General features: G+C 32.1%; 1 protein-coding gene across 1 annotated transcript in view; it reads left to right on the forward strand.

The window, feature by feature from the left end:
* The first annotated feature begins 2,379 nt into the window (after window positions 1-2,379).
* LOC117172604 (insulin-like growth factor I) overlaps window positions 2,380-24,769 on the forward strand; it is a 31,163-nt gene continuing 8,773 nt past the window's right edge. The window contains exons 1-2 of the mRNA XM_033360695.1: window positions 2,380-3,239; window positions 8,532-8,614. Coding sequence (XP_033216586.1) covers window positions 2,899-3,239; window positions 8,532-8,614 — 424 coding nt within the window. The 5' untranslated portion in view covers window positions 2,380-2,898. The remainder of the gene's footprint in view (window positions 3,240-8,531; window positions 8,615-24,769) is intronic.

The raw sequence follows: 24,769 nt of genomic DNA on the forward strand, positions 1-24,769 counted from the left end.
AGAAAATTGTTATTAAAAAAATTGTTGCGCAACGTGGTCAAATTTCTAAGTTCCGTCGACACAAATTTAAAATGCTCATTCAATGTTATTAAAAGAACTTTTAAAATGATCTAAAACGCTAAAAATAAAATATTCCACGAAGAAAAATTGTAGTCGATTTAAATTATTTATTTAAAAATTATTTTATGTATATTTCCGTGAACAGATAGTTTATTTTATATCTATTTGATGTCGTCTGATGATAAAAAGATTAACGAGAAAAAAAGTTGAAAAATTGTTGTTTTAACTTTTCTGAACTGTAGCTTATGAGGATGGCTTTTTCATAGAGTTTCAACTTGTAGGTTTAGGGCAGTGGTTAGCACTCTCGACTGCTATGCTATAGATTTATGTATATAGATGTAGGTTCAAAGCCCCGTAGCGTTAGAAATATTATTTGTAATATAATGTTTAAAAATGTAATACATGTATTGATTCTAAGCAGTGCCATTAACATGTATTGACAAAATACTTGCAGTTAATTATTATTAATTTTTAAATACATTTTTTTATATATTTAGATTATATAAATAGTGAGTGTCAAACTTAAACAAATAGTTTGAAAACTATATTTTTCTAACGCACGCACGAAATGCTCGATTTTCGACGCATGTATTGCGTGCGGGAAGTGACCAATTTCGAAACCGTGGTAAAAAGCAGTTTGAAAAATACTTTTTCTAGCTGCTGCGCTTGCGCTCTTTGAGTAAGTGTACTTTTTCTTGCTATTGCGCTTGCAAATTTCGAGTCAGAATTACTTTCCAGGACTGCTGGAACTATAACCTCACTTCATTATGATTTGAAGCTTGAGAGACGGATTGTGAGTAGTGAATAGCTATTGGACATATTCGACATGATAAGTTACCATAAATTACTGATAAAATGCCATTAATTTCCGATAAATTACCGAGAACTTTGGAAAATCTGAAATTATTGATAATTTGATAATTTTTCATAAATTTCTGAAAATTTTGGAAATTTAGATCATTTTTCATAAATTTCAGGAAATTTTTGAAATTCATCAAATTTTCAGAAATTTATTTTAAATATCGCCTTACAGCTCGCCTTTGGCTGGCCTCCAACTCACCTACGACTCGCCTATAACTCACCTTCGACTCGTCACTGACTCGTACAGCTAACTTCACACTCGTGTGGAACTGCCTACTTTCCGCACTTGTAGCACAATTTACTATTTTGTAATTATAAATAATATTCGGACGATATGCAGTCGTATGATGATGAATGGATGGTCTTTAAAACAATTAAATAATTTTTTATCATTTTTAAAATTAACTTCGGCATTTTTGTACGCCAGCAGTTTGCCAGTACTGGAAGTTAGTGCTACGCCAGTACTGACAGGCCAGTACCGTCAAGCATTACAAGCCAGCACTGGCATAGTACTGGCCCAGTATAGCCAGCCAGTACTGGAACTCCGGCAGGCCGTACTCAGCCGGTGGTGTATTTCTACCTGTGATACCTTCGTTATCACTTTGAGCCTGATCAATATCTGCCTAGTACTAATCTGCAGTAGTGGCCCAGTGGTAAACTTCAGTGCTGGCCCAGTATTACAGGTCAGTACCTCGCAGAGATAGCAGTATGGGTTGAGCTAGTACTACGTCAGTACTAACAGAGGGTGCCGCGCCATTACCAAATGTAAGTACTAGCCCAGTACTGGCTAAATACTGCAAGTCAGCACAGAACATTGTTATCATTAGGGGTTTTACCGGTATAAAGCCAGCAGTCCTGCCAGTATTCTAACAGTACCGCGCCAATGCCGAACTCCATCCGGCGGTACTGGCGTAGTACTGTGTCGGTGGTAAATTTCCCCGTGGGATGTTTCACTGCTTGTAGAAAAAATTGGTAATGTTACATTAATTACATATATTAAAAATAATTCTTCATTTAATGAGCTTCATATTCTGGAAATTGCGTATAAGAAAAATGAAAAGAATTTTTTTTATCTGCGATCTTACTCATGGCTATATTTTTTAAACACAGTACTGGATTAAATAAAAATGAAAACTCTAGACATGTATCTGTGCTTTATTTTTTAACTGCATGGTATTACATAACATTTTTTTAACCCATGTTTGTTATTCATGCATTTCGGATCTACTTTTCTACTATTTTCGGTTCCAAGACACAATATTTATCAGCGAACACTAAAGCATCACAAAAAATTGAATGGGCTCATGTTATCGTCTTTGACCATGACACTCGGGGCTTTTTGGCGCCAAGCGAGATCTCCCTCCTATCAGATCCTCCTCATGTCATCGAAACGGGGACGAAAACTGTGAAGAAAGCTATGCTTGTGGCAGTGGCACGGAGGAAGTTCGCAACGTGGGGACTGACTAGTGTACTGATTAACTAACAATTACGACTCCTCGAACATCGCTAAATTCTAATTATATCGCGTGTCTCTAAATAAAACTCATCAATCTACAGTTCGTTATCATAAAACCTGCACGATTCTCAAAAGTCAGTTTCAATGTGATAACGATTTTATTTGCGCATCCGTGAATATAAAAGTACATTTACCCTGCGATAGTGAGTCAGACACAATCATCTCTCGATTGGCGTTAATTAATGCAATTTAATGATAGAGCTGAAGTTCAGACTTCGGGGTATTCTTGGGCTGATGATAGATTCCTAAGATTTCAATTTACAAGCGGAAACGAGAAAGCAGGAACTGGAACCGGAACTCAGAGGTCAAAATTCTTTCAGTCTATTTCAAGTTTATAGTATCCTCGCATTTCCCGCTGCCCCACAGAAGCAAACCTACACCCCCACCCTTCCAGCTCACCCACTATCCGAAGCGAAACCGCTATAAAAGGCGTCGCGATGTAACATGGACGCCGGATTACGATGAAGTCGAGTGTCGCGTCGAGATCCTGTCAAGCGTGGATTTACGTCCTCGTGGCCGTTGTTCTACTACATGTCCTGGGACTTTCTTACGCTATGCCATACGGCACGGGTGAGCAAACAATTAGGCTGTGTTCCAGAAGCCTTAGTGATGCGCTTTTTCTCATCTGCCAGGGCAGAGGATACAATAGCCCGTTTTCCTACAGCAGTGAAGATGAACTGCGAACAACGAGCACTTCTGGACCTGGACTTGTCGACGAGTGTTGTTTACAATCTTGCAGCATTAAACAACTTGAAATGTACTGCAAACCTGCGAGTGATGAAAGCAACTCGCAGGATGCCATGTGAGTAAGGGCCTTTCTATTCTCTTCTTTTTCTATCCAATTCACTTTTCTCTTATCCGTTTAAAATATTTTTTTAATGCAGTTTCGTTCACTTTGATTGAAAGTAGACACTCTCAGATCTCTTTTATGTAAAGTTTCGTTCAGGTTTTTATTTGCTTCCAATAATTGTAGAGTGGACAATATTTCACTTCGTTCATTATTTTCAAAACTACAGAATCCTAGCCTTCTTTCAAGAATAGGTTTCGGTGTGATTTTTTATCGGATTCTGTCGTTACCTAAGTTTATTCAGCTCGATTTAGTTTTTATTTCTTTAAAGGAGATAAATCCAGAAACCCATTTTCCATAATTTTTCTTAATGACAGATCATTACATGAGGTTTCAATTACCGTTCCTGTGAGAGATTAGTTTTATTAACAGTTTTTAAACTATTAAGTTACCGCTTTTTTAAATAATTATTTGCCGATTTAATTCACAGAGGTCATGTAATATAGTGTTGTTCATACGAGTTTAGAAACCCAAAAACTAAAATTATAGATTTTATAAAGTTTCGTTCAATGGAAAATCAGAAATTTAATTTCTTCTAGATTTCCCGAAAGTTTTGAATGTTAACATTAATTTTTTTTTAATTCCATTAATGTTAAAGTAAATTACTCTAATTTAAAGTTCGGGTTTTTCGCTATTTTTTGAACTAGGTGGACTAATAAACCGAATTTATAAGGTTTCATGCACCTTTTTTACTCTTAGAGCTCACTTGGTTCAGTTTCGTTTACGGTGTTTTGAACTAAGTTACTGAAACCGTCGGTTTCATAAGCCTGTGTTGAGTGTCTGGTCGGAAATGTTTCTTCGCATATGTTGACAGAAAGTACTAAACTTTGCAATTGTTTTCTTTAATATTACATTCGTCCGTAAGTAAAGCCCTCTGAGCTCGGTTTCATATACGATTATTGAAACTAGATCCATCAAGTTACATTTTGAAGAATGTGGATTTAAATTATTTAGATTTTTTCATATTAAAATCTTCTGCTTGGATGCATTTTAATATATGTGATTTATGTAATTTTTCAAAAATTAGCTGGCATTCTTTTTTTAATCTAAAATCCTAATCTAAAACTGTAATTTATGTTTTTCAATGGCATTGAGCACGTTCTTTATGAGTGATTGTCAGTTATTTCCGTCTTCGCAAAAGATTATTTCGTATCAAGTTCTTTTCTTGCCATAGGATAATCTTGGTATTCTCTGGATCAGATTAAAAATGTTCCAAAGTACATTTAATATTATATAATATAATCAAAGAATTTCATCGTACATTGCAACAAGTTTCAATTCTTTTTATGTATTTTACCGTTTAAAGTGATTCCACGTTTATGCAAAAACCAACTTTATCTCTCCTTATTAACTTCATCTGACACTGCATTGCAATCTTTTCACTATATATCGCATGTTTGTAAGTGTTTTTTATTACTTCATCAACTCAAGCCAAAAAAATATTGGCATACATAAATTCTACCTTTTTTAGCGTTATTGACACGTAATTATAAAGGAGAGTGTGCTTGAATGAATAATAAGTCATAATTTATGTAACGCCTAATTTTCGTAATTGATCATAAATATTCAATTCACTCATTATTATATACGTATTGTATGCTACTAAGGAACTTGCCGTAAAATTAACCCATTTCCAGCGCACCCAAGAGCAATACTTGATCGGCTTCTCTTACAGAAAATACTGTAATACTCGACAGTGCCTATTATATGTTGGAACATTAAACCTTGTCAGATAAAAGGCACATAATTAGATAATTAAGTTTAAACCTAATTTGGTAAACTCTCAAAGGTGTTACGTCAATCAGCACACATTTCTGATTTAATGTTTCTTTGTGTGTATGTCTGCGAAGTGTCTAGTCGTGTCATCGCACCCTTATATTCTTATCTCGAGCTTATAGTTTGTATGATTAGTGTCTATCTCATGCACTGTAATCAGTTCTTGCGGGACGAAACGAAAACCGGAAACTTGTAGGAAAATCTTAATTTTCTAGCTGACCATAATATTATTCACTTTTGGATAATCTCGTCTCAATAAGCAAGTAAGATAAAACTGAAAACTCATTTAAAATATTTAAATATAGTGACTGATGAATTATACTTGCATCATGATATTTTTTCAAATTCTTATCTTGAGTTCTTGCAAAACTTCTATTACATACATTTTTTTTATTTTCGCGAACCAAGCGGACATCTTTAAGTAAAGAGGATTATAATTAGGATAATCGTGTTAATTTTTTTATTCAAAAACGTGCTTTAGTTGATTAAGTATTCTTGTTCTATCTATATTTTTTCAGTCTTTCTTTCTAGTGCACAACATTTTTTACGCAGATTTCATGGTTGTCGAAAAGAGTCCGAAGTTCCAGATTTCGCTATCTCAACAGTGAGAGGCTGTTCATTGTCTTGTTTTCCCAAATTAATCGATCTTTTCAATACACACTTGTTTACGGGGGTCTTCGATCGCATAAAGCAAGGAACATAGTCCAAGTGGCTGATTTCTTCCTAAGATTTAAAATGCGTACGGTTTTAGGTTTAAAAAGTAAACAAGAGGACAAAACGCACATATATGTATATTTTTGATTCATCGCTCTCGTGTGGAAAAAATTCTTGGCAGCCTTGAATCATATTGGATTCAAACCTTTTTGATGTCTAGTGATAGGCTTGGCGCAATCTAGTAGTGCGCTAAGGACTTTATTATATGAAGAGTGTGCAGATTTGGACATAAACAAAAATTACAGAAGTGAATTCAGAAAAGAATAATTTTGTAACAGAAGATTGAGGACATTACAATACTGCCGTACAAACTAAAAAGATACATAAGTCCAATCTGACTCGAACTGAGAAAATCGAGAAAAACTTCTTGCCCAAAGAACTTCAATATCGTATAAAATTTTAGATAATTAAGATACGCTATTTGGGTAAAACTAATGTTTTCATATTTTGCAATAAAAAATTGATTTTTTAAACAATTTCTTTTAGAAAATGGACTTGCGATGTTTTACTAGTCGCGGCAATTCAAAAATACAAAGCAAAAAACACAAAGTCACTTGCGGATGATGCCTTGGTCGAAGAGTTCGAGCGCAGACTCAAAATACAACATCAAAACATACGTAAGGGACACTGTGTATTTAGTGGCTGCTCCGAATTTACCCGAACGATTGTCGCTAGTGTATAGCCGAATTTAGCCGGGAATTATATCCCGTGGATTTCCAAGAATCCGAGCTAAGTCACACGGCTAAAAGATACGTGAGGTCAAGCGATTCTTTTCGTTTGTCAATTCACGCCGCACTCGGTCACTTTTACAAAGCAAAAAAGACACAAAGTTTTTTACGTTCTTTTTCATGTGTATGCTGATGACGTGTAGCCTTCCTTGTACAACTTTTAGGACACGCATAGTGCTTTGCGTATCTTTTTCCGTTGTATTTTTCAACTTTTTCGACTTTCCTCATTTAAAGCAAATCGTTTTTTGCAATAAATATTTTTAATTAATATATTTTATTAACACAGTTAGATGCAGCTTTCTCTTACGAATCGAACGATACCAAAAACTCATTTTTAATAAAAATGTCACTTATGTATCTTTTTAGTATGGACGGCAGAATACATAACTGTACAAATGCTCAAGTGATAATTAAATATACACTGTTAAATATTTAAGATAATAAAAAACAATTATTAAAGGTGATTAAAATCTTAATATGCAAACTGTATTTTTAACAATAATTTATTTTGAAGAATGTTTGAGAAAATTTTCTTTCAATGGAACTATTGTATAGTAAAGTTATAATAAATCGATATTAAATTTATAATTTGTATAATATTATCTATTATATTATAAATATTCCAAAAAATGAAATTTCAACATAAACGAATCATTTCATTTATTTAAATTATTTATTGATTGCGTAAATGATAATTAAGCCTAATATATTGATTATTTACAATAATAAATTATTATTTCGCAGCCTAATCGCAAGTATAATCATACAAAATTTATTATTTTCAATGATTTATTTACACATCACGCACTTTTAAGGTATGAAAATTAATAATGTTTTATTGAAATAAATATTACGATGTAATAAATTGAAAATCATATTCGACAAAAATGAAAAATTAAATTAAATTTGAGATGGGTAAATGTGTTAAAGTCACTAGACAAAGTTGCAGCAACATAATATGAAGTTAAACATCAAAAGTTCGGCAAAATAGACGATCTGTATAGAAACCAGTTGATCCGAGCGTTGCTTTTTAGTCTAGCCAGTGGACTCAGTCTGTGGCTCGCCAGTGTCGACTGAAGGCGAATTAGACAGAAACAGGGTAGCGTTAATAATTTTTCGCACGGGCTACAATCAGTAGTTACATAAGTTATTTGATTCGCATATTCTCGTGCATATATAACAGATAACTGTTTAAAATTCAACAGTAATAATTTGAAACATGTTATCAAACTTATATCTCTCTAAGTCCTAATTAGATGAAAAGTATACTAATTAAAAGAGCGCAAAATGTGTGGAATTTTATATAAAATATTCATTTGTTTTATACATTTTGTTTGTATAAAACAAAAGAATATTACATGTAAAACTTCACACTGTATATAAACTATATATAATTTTTCCACTTGGGTACAGATTGCCTTAGTAAACATTTCTACTAATATTTAGAAGAAAATTACAAAATGAGATAGTGCTAAGTATAATGCCAGCAACTGTAGTACTAAGTTATACTATTTAGTAGCGAGATTGTACTTATTCAATTAGGAGGGAGTGTCCTACATGTTAGCACACTGTACAGGTTGGGACAGCACGTTTTCTCGATTTATTTGCACCATTGCCACCTGTTATGACTGTCACATAGTAGTGTCAATAGTAATACTAATAAGTGACATTAATAATAGGCGGTACTAGTGCAAAGAAGTGGAGAAAATCTATTGTTCTAACCTGTACAGTGTCTCAACATATACGACACTCCGCTACAAATTGACTATGAGTTAGTAGAAAAGTATTAATATATTCATATAAATAAGTACTTCTTTTAGCAATTAACAACCCTTGCACTATTCCAGATAGTCATTTTGTACTGGTTAGTATTTTTAGAGTAGTTCTTTCTGCAAACACACGTTTCATTATTTCTATTATGCAATCTATTTAAATCAATTTACCTATTAATTTGGTCAATTTATTAATAACTTTGGCTTTGTGGAAGTGCAATTTCCTGAATAATTATATTGCTTTTATTATTTTTCAGGGATGATTCTGTGAGAATAATAAATCTCCCAGATGTCTTGGTGCCAAATGAGCCTGGTCAAATAACGAGAAGAATATTAAACCGTAAGGATAATGCTCAAATTAAAATACGAAAAAATAAATATTCTAATCATGGGAGTGGAGTCTAGTTAACTAGATGATGAAAGAAAATATTGAAAGGTCTGTAAGAGGTTAAGGTAATGTCAGCGTAAAAAACGTCACGGAAAGGAGATTTTAATGAATTTAAACAAGGTCCTTAATTTTGTTGTAAAAAGTAATGCACATTTCCATGAGAAATGCACTGGTCCACGAAGCAATACCCTTTTCAACAAATCTATCTCTTTACTTTTCTTCTGTCTCATTTATTCCTGTTCTTACTTCATCTATACTAAATATTTTTGCTTCGATAATAAAATAAGTGGTAACTTCGGAGAAAATCAATCTCTGAATCGCAATTAGTACAAATTTGTTATCTATGGTTTTAGTTTAAAATTAAATGTAGATTTTTTGAGCTTAAGATTATATAACTCAGGCTCAACTTTAAATTGATGCAATATTATTGTTTCAATATTTAAACTTTCAATTTTGAACGCTGGTTATGTGAAATTGCACAATTTCGAAGTTTCACTTATCAAATTCAATATGGAACAATTGCAATTTTCAATAATTTTATCTTTGAAGGCGTTAAAATAATAGTTCCCTGGCGTTGCAATTATTACGAATTGTTACTATCATAGTTCAAATTTCAAGCGAAATTTATTTGAAATTATAGTAATCGTACAATTTCAAAAGTTATTTTAATTTTAAAATTATGCAGACATTTAAATAAAAATTGCTTAATCTTAAACGACCAATTGGAACTTTTTAGTTTACAAATTATCATAAATTTAATATGAAAATTATGCAATTTTAAATGATTGGATAAAGTCGAATTGTTTAATCTAGTTGATTTTAAGACATGTTAAAATTCTTGATTGTTTAAAGTTTTGAAAGTCAGTCTGAAGAGAAATTTTTACAGAGTATTCTTTCAAGTCCAGTGTTAGGCACGCTCTTGACCAAGGCAGGACACCCTGACTGGGCTGCCCAATGACCTAGTTTCTGGCCAGGTACCTGCGAGCTTGGGCAGACCCTATTTTGACATGCCTATGAACAAAAGACCCCTGCTGGAGTAAGCTCACTCACAATGAGATCCATGAATAGAACGAAAAGTAGTAGACAAAATTAATGCGGGACGAGCCTAACCATACCTGAAAAGTGAGCAAAAAGTTTTGCCGACCACTGCTTTAAGCCCTTCTTAATAAATTTGGAAAAGAACTGACATGGTCAAAGATATACATTAAATAAAGGGGTTGGAACAATGGGGAAAACTGAGAATTTAACTATTAAACAAGGCAAAAACGTCGTGTTCGTTTAAACAAATTTCCGATAGGATTTTTGGTCATATTCTCCTTCGGAATATACCCCTGAATGAGGATCAAGATCTTGCCGGCCGCAAAAACTGGTGAAATTTGTTTAAAACGTAAAAAATGCTTTTTTTTTTACCCGAAAGCAATTTTCTAAGGTTTTTTTGGCCATTCTTAACATTTGTTGTGTCCTGTCATTTTTTTGTAAAATTGATCGTTTCCGAGTTATAAATAATTTAATGTTTGAAAAATCCCGGAAATGGCCATTTTCGAGCCTGAAAAACAGTTTAAAAAAATAAAATTTTCGAGTTTGCCAAAGTTCCTAAATAATCTTTGAACATCCCTTAACAAAATCCCGAAGAGTATGTACAGATTATTTCATTCTATATCTTAGTTTTTAAATAGTTAAATAGGCGCGTTCCGACCAGCAGCTCGCCGGCTCTCTACTGTTGAGTGGACTATAGTGTCTTATGTGTTCTTGAAGCTTTGCTTACTTACTATTAGTGTTTATTTCATAAATAAATATAATTGACCATAATTGTTATAAATATAAGTGGCAAACTTAACAAAAAAGTAACAAACAAATTCTTAAATTAGTAGAACATTTATTTAAGCATATTTTCACATTCGTCTGTACTACAGCCACATACGGGAACACAGGTGATATATTGTTTTTTTTACAATGCCATGCTTTTGTTTTGCAATTTTTTAAACATTTGCACTGAGAAATAAGATTATCAGGTACGGAATTTTTTAACTTAAATATTCGTAACAATAAACTTTTTTCATGCATCATATATCCGAAATTCAAACTTTTATATCTAGGGTTTAAGGAATTTTTTCAGATATAAGTTTGCAATGATATATTTAATCCGTCCGCGATAGAAGAAGGCACAAAACTGAATAAACAGCCAAGTTCCTTTGTGTATTTTATAGAAGATTGGACCTGCATACTCAGCGAGCGCGCGAGATCACATATAGAGTCCAGTCAACAGTAGCGAGCCCGCAAGCCTGGTCGAAGAGCGCCTATTTAACTATTAAAAAACTAAGCTATAGAATGAAATAATCTGTATACACTCTTCGGGATTTTGTTAAGGGATGTTCAAAGATTATTTAGGAACTTTGGTAAACTCGAAAATTTGATTTTTTAATACTGTTTTTAAGGCTCGAATATGGCCATTCTAGCGATTTTTCAAACATTAAATTATTTATATTACGGAAACGGTCAATTTTACAAAAAAAAAATGACAAGAGACAAAAAATGTTTAGGATGGCCCAAAAAACCTTAAAGAAATGCTTCCGGGTCAAAAAAAGCACTTTTAAGTTTTAAACAAACAAAGTTTGTTTAAACAAATTTGACCAGTTTTTGCGGCAACAAGATCTTGATCCTTATTCAGGGGTATATTTCGAAGGATAATATGAACAAAAATTCTATCGGAAATTTTTTTCAGGTGAATGCGACGTTTTCGCCTTGTCTATATAGGTTCATCCGTAGGCTATACAGAAACGACCGACTCGAACCTATTCTTTTGGAAATTCAAAATACAAATTGGCCCTAAATGGTGCGGCAGAGCACGGCAAACCGGGTAAAGCCACGATCCCACCATAAAATGAAAAATAACTCATAACTTTTGAAAATCCAGAATTTCGATATTGGAAAACGAGAGTTGCATATTATTTTTACTTGAAAAGATTTACTAATGTTATTTGAATAATTGACTGAATATAATATTTTTTATTAATGTTAATTAAAAATTATGAACTAATTTATTTTGATGCTATGGTTTCTTAGTAATTTATTGAATATTCATCTAAACTAATTATTTCTGATGTTTAACAAGAAACCAATTAAGTGACAGTTTGAAATTGGTGCAGAATTTTGTATCGTAATAATGATTCGAAGTTAATTTTACTAAGCATATTATTTTCAACTTTAATGATATCCATTTCGTCTACAAGTGAGGGGACACACTTATGAAAACTATTATTGCTGCCTTTCTTCGACCAATAGCAGTTTTTTAGAGTTTCGGATGTTTACGGGTAGGGTAACGCTTTCGAATTAAGCTGCTAACAATGACACAAGTTTCCACTAATAAAGTTGTAGGGCGCATGTCTATGTAGGCAAGCATATTAAGGATAGTTACCGCAATCTCAAAGTGCTTCACAGGGCTGCCAAATTCGCAAGGGGCAAACTGAATCTAAACGGTTGGGTTGTTGAACGCCATATTTTAAGCACATAATCTAAAGGCAATTATACTGGTCGGTTCAGCTCGCTTTTTCCCGAAAAGACCCTTTTTGTTATTGTATTTTGTAATTGAAAATTGAGTGTTATTTCTCGCTTGAAAGTCGCGCGAGCTATAGAGTAACATGGTTTTATAGCGGGGCGAGGAGTAGAAGCGGAAAGCGTGGGACTCGCCTGTATTCCCACGTGTTCCTCAAACGGCTTTTAATTTGGCTACATCGAAACTACATCTAAACGCATGAATTGTTGGCCGCAATATTTTAATCACGTAATCTAAAGGCAATTATACCAAATCGTTCTGTTCCGTTTTTCCCTAGAATGTTCTTGTTGTTGTTGTTTTTTGTAATTGAAAGTGGAGATTGTTTGTTCTCACTTGAAACTGGCGCGTTGTGTACAGTACAAGGGCGGTGTACCAGGGGCGGCCTGCAAGAGCGGAAAACGAGGGGCTCGACTGCCTCCTAAGTTACTCACCAGGGGTCAGTATTTTTCAAATCGACCTATCTAAAACAGGTTTCTACGATTCAGTAAATAAGTATGATATATTTTTTTTTGGTTTCTTTACACAATTTTGGCTATGAAATGACTATATTCGCACGTCCATTCATTATCAATTGGCGATTTACAAAAATAAATGTATAAGCAGCAAAAAAGTTTTCAAACTGTCAAACGTAAAGAAAATAGAATTTTGAATTTAATAATTTCAAAATTTTGAAGATGTTGAATTTTTAACATTCATAGTTTAAAGTTGTGCAAACGTTCCGGGCCAAGGGGAAAAAAATCATCAATCTACATGAATGGATATATATATATATATATATATATATATATATATATGCAGGGTGGACACTCTGGGGCTTACATACATGGCGATCTGAATGCTACCCGAATTGCACAACAGCAGGGGATAAGCCATTATACAGGGATATTTTCATATTTCGCGCCTTTAATATTGCATTCGGATCGGCCATTCGGCCAAGTCCGTGCATCTTCGGGTCAAGTTTATCACATTTTCCATGGTTGCGTTCGAAACTTCAAATGGATACAAGTATCAAAACAACATAGGTTATGTTATGTAGTAATTACAAATAATAAAAGTGTTTCATTGATGATGACGTGAGACCTGTGTACTGAGAAGTAAACGTCAATTATTTTCCGTGCCAATAACATTATGGAATGTCTGCTGAGTGACAAATACTATAAAATAGTAATAATATTCTGCGATCCCAATGGGCGAATAGTGAATTGTGTTTAACGCTTATTTGCGACATAAAAAAAGGTATGTTATAAATATACAGGATATTTTTCAATTAATGTGAATAAAATATTACATACGAAAACTTTCAATTGACATTATCTACAATTTCTTACAGCGATTTGGGTGAGAAGGTGAATCCGAACATAAACTCGAAATAATGACAGATCGGCCCCGCATGTTTATTATACTTTCAATTGATTATTCTTTACCAAAGAAATGTTTTGTGGTTTTGTATATTTATTACTGGCAGTCTCGGCAGTAATAATTTAAACAATAATTACTTAATAATAATTTAACAAACATGACTTATTAATGATTTTAATAAGTAACACTTTATTGCTGAAATTAATAACCGATTTCCATTGTTTTTTTCACAGATCGATCATAGATGAAATACGAGTACACATCAGGAAATGCAGATAGATTTTGTGCATTCTAGCTGGTTCATTTCAATGAACATCACTGAAAAATCATTACCTCTAGACCTTATCCCAAAACTGGGGATCTGATTTCCAAATTTTCATTTAATCAGCCACGATAATTAATTCTAATTCATTTTGATGGTATAGCTTCGTCAAAAAGATATCTTGAAGAAATTTAACTTGCCTGAATTTTAATTAATAAAATATTTAGGGATTTTTTATATTTTAGCAAATGTTGTCTCTGGACCTCATCCTAAAATTTGGTTTAGTTAACCAACAAAATAAATTAGAGACTCGTTGTTGATAGAATTGCATCAGAAATAAATGTAGACAAGATATTCTACGCTAGAATTGTTATTCCTATTTTTTTATAACTTATTCTATTTTCGAAAAATGCTATCTCTGGATCTGATTTCCAAACTGGCACTCAATCAGCCTCGAAAATTAATTCTAATTCATTTTGATGGCATAGGTTTGCCAAAAAGATATCTCGACGAAATGTAGCTTGCCTAAATTTTAATTAATAAAATATTCAGGCATTTTTTTGTATTTTAGAAAATGTTTTCTCTGGACCTCATTATAAAATTTGGTTTAGTCAACCAATAAAATAAATTAGAGACTCGTTTGTGATCGAATTGTATCAGATATAAATCTAAACAAGATATTTTAGGCCAGAATTGTTATTCCAAATTTTTCAGAAATTATTCTATTTGAAAAAATACTTTTTTTTGATCGGATTTCCAAACTTTCATTTAATCAGCCTCAAAAATTCATTTTAATTAATTTTGATGTCAGAGGTTTAGCAAAAAGATATCTCGAAGAAATTTAACTTGCCTGAATTTTAGTTCATAAAATATTCAGGGATTTTTTTGTATTTTAGAAAATATTTTCTCTGGACCTCATCCTAAAATTTGGTTTAGTTAACCAATAAAATAAACTAGAGACTTGTTAGTTATGGATTTGTATTAGAAATAAATTTAGACAAGATATTTTAGGGTAGAATTGTTATTCCAATTTTTTTATAACTTATTCTATTTTCGTAAAATGCTATCTCTGGATCTGATTTCCAAACCGCATTCAATCAGCCTCGAAAATTAATTCTAATTCATTTTAATGGTATAGCTTTGTCAAAAAGATATCTTGAATAATTTAACTTGTCTGAATTTTAATTAATAAAATATTTTGGGATTCCGAAATAAAATTTACGGAATTGGTGTCTTCATTTCTAACGGCATAATTTGAGCTTAAACGATAACTCAATGAAATACACTAAAATAACATTTTGAGTAAATTTCAATTACACTAAAAGATTTGTATTTTCTGAAAAGATACCAATAATGTATGAATTTAATATTTAGAAATGATAAAATACATAATTATAGCAAAGCTTTTGAAAAAATTGGAACACAAATTCTGGCACAAAATATCGGTTTTGCATTTATTTCTGCTACACTAACAAGTCTCTAATTTATTTTATTGGTTGGTCAAACCAAATTTTAGGATGAGGTCCAGAGAAAGCATTTTCTCAAATAGAAAAAAATCTCTAAATATTTTATTAATTTAAATTCAAGCAAGTTAAATTTCTTCGAGATATCTTTTTGATAAACCTATGCCATCAGAATGAATTAGAATTAATTTTCTAGGCTGATTAAATGCCAGTTTGGAGATCAGATCCAGAGATAGCAATTTCGAAAATAGAATAATTTCTAAAAAATGGAATAACAATTATAGCCTAAAATATCTTGTCTAGATTTATTTCTGATACAATTCTATCACCAACGAGTCTCTAATTTATTTTGTTGGTTAACTAAACCAAATTTTAGGATCAGGTCCAGAGAAAACATTTTATAAAATACAAAAAAATCCCTTAATATTTTATTAATTAAAATTCAGGCAAGTTCAATTTTTCCGAGATATATTTTTAATAAACCTATACCATCAAAATGAATTAGAATTAATTTTCGAGGCTGATTGAGTGCCAGTTGGGAAATCAGATCCAGAGATAGCATTTTTCAAAAATAGAATAATTTCTAAAAAAAATTGGAATAACGTGTCTGGCCTAAAATATCTTGTCTAGATTTATTACTGATAAACAAAATTTTAGGATGAGGTCCAGAGAAAACATTTTCTAAAATACAAAAAAATCACTCAATATTTTATTAATTAAAATTCAGGCAAGTTGAATTTTTCTGAGATACATTTTTGACAAAGCTATACCATCAAAATGAATTAGAATTAATTTTTGAGGCTGATTGAATACCAGTTTGGAAATCAGATCCAGAGATACCATTTTTCGAAAATAGAATAATTTCTGAAAAATGGAATAACAATTTTAGCCTAAAATATTTTGTCTAGATTTATTTCACCAAACAAAAGTTTAGGATGAGATCTAGAGAAAACATTTTGTAAAATACAAAAAAATCTCTAAATATTTTATTAATTAAAATTCAGACAAGACAAATTACCTCGAGATATTTTTTTGATACAACTATACCATCAGATTGAATTAGAATTAATTTTAGGCTGCTCAATCCTCAGTTTTGGGATAAGGTCTAGAGGTAATGATTTTTCAATGATGTTCATTGAAATGAACCAGCTGGAATGCACAAAATCTATCTGCATTTCCTGATGTGTACTCGTATCTCTTCTATGATCGATCTGTGAAAAAAAAACAATAGAAATCGGTTATTAATTTCAGGAATAAAGTGTTACTTATTAAAATCATAATTAAGTCATGTTTGTTAAATTATTATTAAGTAATTATTGTTTAAATTATTACTGCTGGCACTGTCAGCAATAAACATACAAAACCACAAAACATTGCTTTGGCAAACAATAAACAATGGAAAGTATAATAAACAAGCCGGGCCGATCTGTCATTATTTCGAGGTTACGTTCAGATTCACCTTTTCACCCAAATCGCTGTAAGAAATTGTAGGTAATGTCAATTTAAAGTTTTTGTATGTAATATTTTATTCACATTATTTAAAACATATCCTGTCTACTTATAACATACTTTTTTTTATGTCGCAAATAAGCGTTAAACACAATTCACTATTCGCCCATTGGGATCGCAGAATATTATTACTATTTTATAGTATTTGTCACTCAGCAGACATTCCATAATGTTATTGTCACGGAAAATAATTGACGTTTACTTCTCAGTACACAGGTCTCACTTCATCATCAATGAAAAACTTTTATTATTTGTAATTACTACATAACATAACCTATATTTTTTGACACTTGTATTCATTTGAAGTTTCGAACGCAACCATGGAAACTATGATAAACTTGATGCGAAGATGCACGGGCTTGACCGAATGGTCGATCCGAACGCAACTTTAAAGGCGCGAAATATGTAAATACCTCTGTACAATGACTTCTTCCCTGCTCTTGTGCAATTCTGGTAGCATCAAGTGCGCCATGTATGTAAGCCCCAGCGTGCCCACCCTGTATATGTATATATGTATATATTTGCCTGCTTGCATTTAGCATCCGTACTCAATTTTAAAGGAAATTCAAAATTAAAATTAATTGTATCAGACAATGACATATAGTTTGTAGCAGAATTTACTACTTCTGGAAATCATTGAATATTACGCTTAATTCATGAAATATTATTTTAAAAATATTTTTTAGAAAAGATAATTATTTTTAAAAATGCAGTTTATTCCAAAAAATGAAAAACGGGGAATATATTTCTACTATACTATACACATTCAGAAAAATAATTGTCTATGTTTGATTTTATATTACTTTTAAAAAGTTTTTGAAACAAAACTGCTGTAACAAATTACAATGGTTTAAACAAATAGAAATAAGTTAAACATTGGAAGAAATGTATCAAAATTATGAGATTATCAAATAAAAATTAGTATAGGATATCAACTTGAGGAAAAATGTACAATATCTGGCTTAATTTTTATATATATATTATCAAGAAAAATTATTTTTTTTTTAAAATAATCAAATAATGTTTTTAAAAATTGCACTAAAGTACAAATCCGATATTTTGCCGTCCGATGAGTGTATACTCTCCTTAAAACGGCATCACACGTACGGCACGCACATTAATTGTGGTTCTCCCACTACGTGTGCTATTTTGCTTATGATTTGCGCCCATGATATGCGCATGCGCGCACGTAATATCGTGCTACTAGAGAAGGCATCAGATAAGTCCGCAATTCCTGGAATTTTCCGACCCTCCAGCCCCGAGGTTCGAAATTTATCGGACTTGTACTGTACTTGAAAAAATGACTAACTATTACACCTCATTAAGACAATACGATTTTTTAGACATTTTTTTTGAAAAAATAAGTGCCTTAGTAAGTTACGTTGATTTAACAATTACAAATTGCACAAAAATTGATGGAGAATATTCCAATTTTCCACTAATAATTATTTGGATTAAAGAAATGACAAAAATTGCTAAAAATAAACAATAATATGTAAAAACGTAGTTCTTTGATTGTCAATCACATTTGTGGCGCTTTGTAGGGGGGGGGGGGGGGGGGGGGGGGGGGGGGGGTGAGGATGGCTTAAAGAAATGAAAGTTATTAGTATGCTCTTATTTCGTAGAGACTCCTCTAAAATCTGTAAAAAGCTTGGCGTGTTTCGATCAAACCCTGAAGTATCAGTTCAATATTGTGAGAATCCAAAAATTCTCCATTTTAGTTAAATGAGAATTTAATGTGCCGGGCTGGAACACGTTAATAATTGAATTTCGGGAAATATAGGGATTTTTTCTTCGAAAATAAAAACTGGCGGGCGGGGGTTGCCCCTTCGCTGGAAAACCATTTCTTGTATATGTGTATGAATGTCGGGGTGGTTTTCATTTCCAGAGGATATAAATCTGTAATTTCTTTTTCAAAATTCACATATTCACGTGCCGCCGGGCACTTTCAAATTCCATTTGATTATCATGGGGAAATTTTGGATTTTCTAAAAATGGAACACATGTTCCAGGGTTTGATATAAAAGTGCCAAGTTTGGTAGGGATTGAAAAAGGGTGTATACGAAAGGAATCCATATTAATAACTTTTATCCCCCCCCCCAACCCGCAGCGCCCCAAATATATCCAGAAAATCATAAAAATACATTTTTGCGAGTTATCGTTAATTTTTAACAATTTCTGTCGTCGTTTTCATACAAATAATTACCAGTGGGCAATTTTAATATTTCCCATGAGTTCTTCAACAATATTTAATTGTTTAATTAAATATAAATTATTTACAGAATTATTTTTTCCCATAAAATATAAAAAGTGATCGTACTTTCTGAATTAAATGTAATAGTTTGCAATTTCCAACATTCTATAATTATTTAAACAATTACTTTTTTTTATTCACAAAATCTGTAACAATTCAGCCAGAGTTGGCCAATTATTTCGCAAATTGGTATCCTAAGCTGCCTTTTGTTGACTATATACATAATTTTGATTTATTTCTTCTAATTTTCCACCAATCTTTATTTGTTGAAACAATTTTTATTTGCTTAAGCACATTTTTTTGAGAAAAAAATTGAAATAAAATATAAGACATACAGTTTATTTTCTGACTGAATAGTGTTTAAGAAATGTATTGACAATTTTTTAATTGTTTAAAGAAATATAATTTCTTAAAACAATTATTTTTCCATACTAATTTTTCCAATAATATGTTCTGAATTAAACATAATACATTTTCCCTAATGTTCTTTAAATTACGTGTGGATGATTGACATCTTTTTTGGCGCACTATTAAATAAATCATAAGTCTTAATGAAATTTAAATGATAAAAGTGCACTTATTATTGCCATCTGTATAGTGTTAAAATTTTTACTATGATTATAATCTAAAAAAGTACATTCAAAAATGCAAATTATAATTCAAGTTTTAACATTTCCCCTGAACAAGATTTATGAGGAAGAAGTGCTATATTTTTGATCATTTATAATAATTAAAAAGAAAAAAACATTACTTTAGTTAACTTCACATGATTAGTACAATTTATCTAAAATCATTTGAATTATAAAACGCACAGGACAAGCCAATGACTTCATCACGGAGAATTCACATTTTTTCATGATTTAGAATCTGGACATGTCTTCTTCGAGAAACATCATCAGAATGGATAAACAAAGCAAATTACCTGCAAGACCAAACAATTATTAAACATTTAACAGTAGTAATTGGTACAGCTAAAAGATATATTACAGTAATATCGGACTAAAAATGCTTGATACGATTTGAAAAATATTTGTTGAAAAAATAATTGTTTGAAACAAATTATACTTGTTTAAACAATTATTAAATTGTTAATACATTTTTGTATAAAGAGTCAGAAGAATAATTCGATGTGTTTTATTTTATTTCCTTTTTCTTTAAGTTATCAAAAAAAAACTGTTAGAGCCAATAAAAATTGTTTACAAAAATAGAGATATCGAGGCGTCTTAACGGTAGGGTGCCAACGCACGCGACACGACTTGACGGTACTTAACCAAAAATAAAAGCAATAAAAAACTAACCGAGAAGTTAGCGCTAGAAAGTCTTTCTCGCGGAATTGAACAAGATGGAGCTAGAAGTTGGCCAAAACTAAAAGGTGCTCACTCGCTTCATCAAAGCATGAAAGTTCTATCTCGGGCAAGCAAAGAATGAAGGTTGCCACTTCTCGCGTTTAGATTATAAGCGAGAAGTGACACCTTCATGCTTTGCTCGCCCGAGATAGCACTTTAATGTTTTGATGGAGCGAGCGAGCATCTTCTAGTTTTGGCCAACTTCTAGCTCCATGTTGTTCAATTCCGCGATCTAAAACTTTCTAGTTCTTACTTCTTGGTAAGCTTTTTATTGTTTATATTTTTGGTTAAGTATCATCTAGTCGATCGCGTGCGTTGGCACCCTAGCGTTAGGACACGTCGATATGTTAAAAATTATAAGAAATGTATCAAAATTATGTAATTATTCAAGAAAAAGTATTTGAGGATACGAATTTGAAAAAAAATTGAACGTCTCTGGCTGAATTTTTTAAAATCTTGTAAATCGACAATAATTCATTGTTTAAATAATCATATAATTTTTAAAACAAAATTTAATACTTTAAGCAATTACCAACTATTACTATTCAATAAGAAAATAGATTAAATTAACATTCTTTGGGAAAAAATAATTGTTTAATCAATTTCCTTTTTATTAAACAATTAAACATTGTTGAAAAAGTAATGAAAAATATTAAAATTGTCCAGTGGCAAGTATTTGTATAAAAACGACTACACAAATTGCTAACAATTAACAGTAACACGTAAAAATTTTTTATTTTTGGATCATGTTTGGGGTGATAAAGGGGGGAGGGTAAGGGGGGTTAAAAATAAAAGTTATTATTATTGTCTAATTTAGTAGACACTCCTCTTCAACCTCTTTGAACCGATTTGAACATCAGTGTATGTACTACTCAGAGTGATTAAATTTTGATGCAAAACATTTTTTCACACAAACACACACGCGCGCGCGCACGTGTGTGTGTTTAATATACTTAACTGTTATAAAAAAATAATATAATTGATGTTTGTCGTCTTCCAATTTTTAGTAAACAATTTTTAGTTTTTATCTTCTCCTAAACATATTAGTTCAGTTAATTTTAATGTGGACCCTAGCGGACCGAAGGAACCGAAAGGAGCCTCTACTTAGACGTATGGTTAATCTATTACTGTTCCCCTGACTTTTTTCCACAAAAATGAAAATGTTTAAAAACTGAATTCGGAGATGCTATAAAATATCATAACGGACCTCCCTGGACTCTTTTTGAGGAATAATAACAACAACATTTTATTGTGCTAAATAAAAATTTTATGCATGTGCATTATTTTGAGGTTACGTCGTTTATCAGCTCTGCCATTCCGATAATTTGGAAATTATTCATGAAATAAACTTTTTTGATTGCCTACAAACAAGTTTAGTTCCAGGACATAGTTAATATGTTTATTTGCAATTCCTAAGCGCCATGCAAATTAATCAAATTTAGCAAAATTAAATTTTTTCGAATTAACCGACAAAAAAGTGTGCAAGGACGTCTGTTAGGATGTTCTCTATCATTTTACCAATTTTTAGGACAAAATATCTATTATTCTAGAAAAGAAGCCGGGGAACCTATAACTGGAAAAATCGATAATTTTCTAAGTATCACATGCCTTTAAAGCGCTTCCTCAGGTTTGAAAATTAGCCCATGTAATACTCTGACCAGTTTTTCTCCTACAATTCTCAGTTGTATGATTTCATATTTGAACCACAGACTATAAACTCGTAAGTGCAGAACTTACCAGAGCGCCTTTTTCGAAAAATGGCCTGCTTCTTGTTTTATTGCAATTAATTGAAAATTTAAGGGGCGGATGCAATAACCACCTTAGCGCTCGAACACACGGAGAATTATTGTACGCTGAGCACATTTTCAAAATTGTTCAAATTTGAGTATTGATCATCAATACTTGTAGACTATTTTATTGCGCATCTTTTTTATACGACAAACAAATTCTGAAAGTTTTTTTTCGGTTTTTAGTTATTTAAGGAAATCAACAATTTTCAACGAAAAAAGAATCAATACTTTTTTGCATTCAACTCGCCAGATTTTTGTCGGGAATTGATATTTTTTCTTGAAAATTTTATGTAACATTCTTCAACATATTCTACGATTTTTAGAGTGTTTATCTTATCATAAAAACATTTCAGAGCGGTTTAGTGAATTTAAAATAAATATTTCCTTCGAAATCTCGAGTGGAAGTATATAAACAAGAAAGTTGTGCGGGGAATTTTCGAATTTTGACAACTTTCAGTGAGAAAATTCTTCCTTAGAGATCAAAGGAGTTTTTCCAAAAAATGTTAGATCTTTTGTCATCAGAGGGAAAAAGTGAGGACGATGTGAAAATTATGTACGGCGTGCTAACCTCGACTCGGTACACCAGAACATAGCGCCACAGGTTGACGTACGATCCAAGTCGAGGTTAGCAAGCCGTACATAAATTTCACATCACTCTTACCTTTTTTCCCTGCTGACAAAAGATCTAAAACTTTTTGGAAAAACTTCTTTGATCCCTAAGGAAGATTTTTCTCACTGGAAGTTGTCAACATTCGAAACTTGCTCACCATGGACATAGCAAACAAGGGACTAGGCATGCCATTGCGGGGGTGATGCAATGAGGGGGGAGGTCCACCACCTTTTGATGTCCCGCGACAAACATGGCAGCGCCCACATGTTTATATTTTCATGCACAGTTTGTCGGCAAAAATGCTCGTGCGCATAATCAAATGGCACATCGTAAGATGGCGACTCTCCCCACTCATGGAATTTTCCCCCCTCCGTGGAATCTACCCCGCTCGCCAAGTTAGGATGGCATGCCTAATCCCGTCTTTCCTATGTCATGTTCCTCACACAACTTTCTCGTTTATATACATGCATCCCATATTTCGAAGAAAATATTTTTGAAAATTCACTACACAGCTCTGAAATGTTTTTAAAATAAGATGAACACTCCAACAGTTGTAGAATATGTTAAAGAATGTTACAAGAAATTTTCGAGAAAAAATATCAATTGCCGACAAAGATTTGGCGAGTTGAATGCAAAAATGTATTGATTCTTTTTTCGTTGAAGATTTTCGTTTTCCTTAAATAAATAAAAAACGAAAAAAACGTTGAATTTCTTTGTCGTACAAAAAAGATAAGCAACAAAATATTCTACAAGTATTGATGGTCAACACAACAATTTAAATAATTTTGAAATTTTGCTTAGCGGACAATAATTCTCCGTGTGTACGAGCGCTAAGGTGGTCATTGCACACGCGTCTTCAATTGGTGCATTTTTGCGCCTGGGAAGTAACAAACCGCTACCATGAGTGTACTCATGGCGAAAATAGTTTTTGGGCCTCTGGCTGGCTATGAAACAGCGGGTGTTCTAGAGTGTGATTTTTTCGACGATACTTAAAACATCTGTCATGCCTCACTCAACTTTTCTATTGTTAGAGATTACAGCCGGTTTAAACAAATGATAAATAAGCAAATATTAAGGAATTTCATTTTAATATTCTGCAATCAGTTCATTACACAACGATAAGACGATTGAAAAAAGAAACAAGAAAATCGGTTAATCCGTTTAATTTCTGGATATACCTTTTTTTCTCTTCTCCGATGGTACGACAAAAAATACTGAAAGAAAAAGATGCTGCGCCCAAAATTGGAAACTTTTGATGCGGAAAAGTATGGAATTTACATTTATTTTATTTTCAATTGCTTATTCATTTCATGTTTTATTTTCATTTCATTATTTTAATATCATGGTGACAATTTTCAATTGAAAACTCTGCAATCACAGAGAATCATAATTTTCCTATCTTTTTTCTTGAATCTTTATTTGTTTCAAATACAACTGCTTGCATCAAAATGCATGTGCTCTTGGCCAGAATTGATTAAATTTTTTGCTTCAAGATTCATATCATGTGGTTAAATTGCATTGCTTTTCATTCGAAAACTGAAAATATTATTCACAGAAAGCGGAGGAACCTTCTTTTTTGAAGTGGGGACCTAGCCATAGAATTATAAAATTAAATGGCACAATGTGTACACTTTATACTATGTTAAAATTTAATGAATATTATTAATATATTTGCAATCAATTTACACGATAATAAAAAACTACATTTTTACGTTCATTATTCTTAATTTTTAGCAAATATCCGTCGTCTTTTTCAAACAAATAATTACTAGTGGACAATTTGAAAATTTCCCATTACTTTCTTTTAACAATTTTCAATTGTTTACAGAAATGTAAATTATTTGAACAATAATTTAATCCAAAGAATGTAACAAACAATCGTATTTTCGGATTGAAATGTAATGATTTGTCATTCTTTGAAGTCAGGATCGTAGCCACAAATTTAGTTCGGGGGGGGGGGG

Source organism: Belonocnema kinseyi, chromosome 5 (genome assembly GCF_010883055.1).
Source record: "Belonocnema kinseyi isolate 2016_QV_RU_SX_M_011 chromosome 5, B_treatae_v1, whole genome shotgun sequence".
Lineage (NCBI taxonomy): Eukaryota > Metazoa > Arthropoda > Insecta > Hymenoptera > Cynipidae > Belonocnema > Belonocnema kinseyi.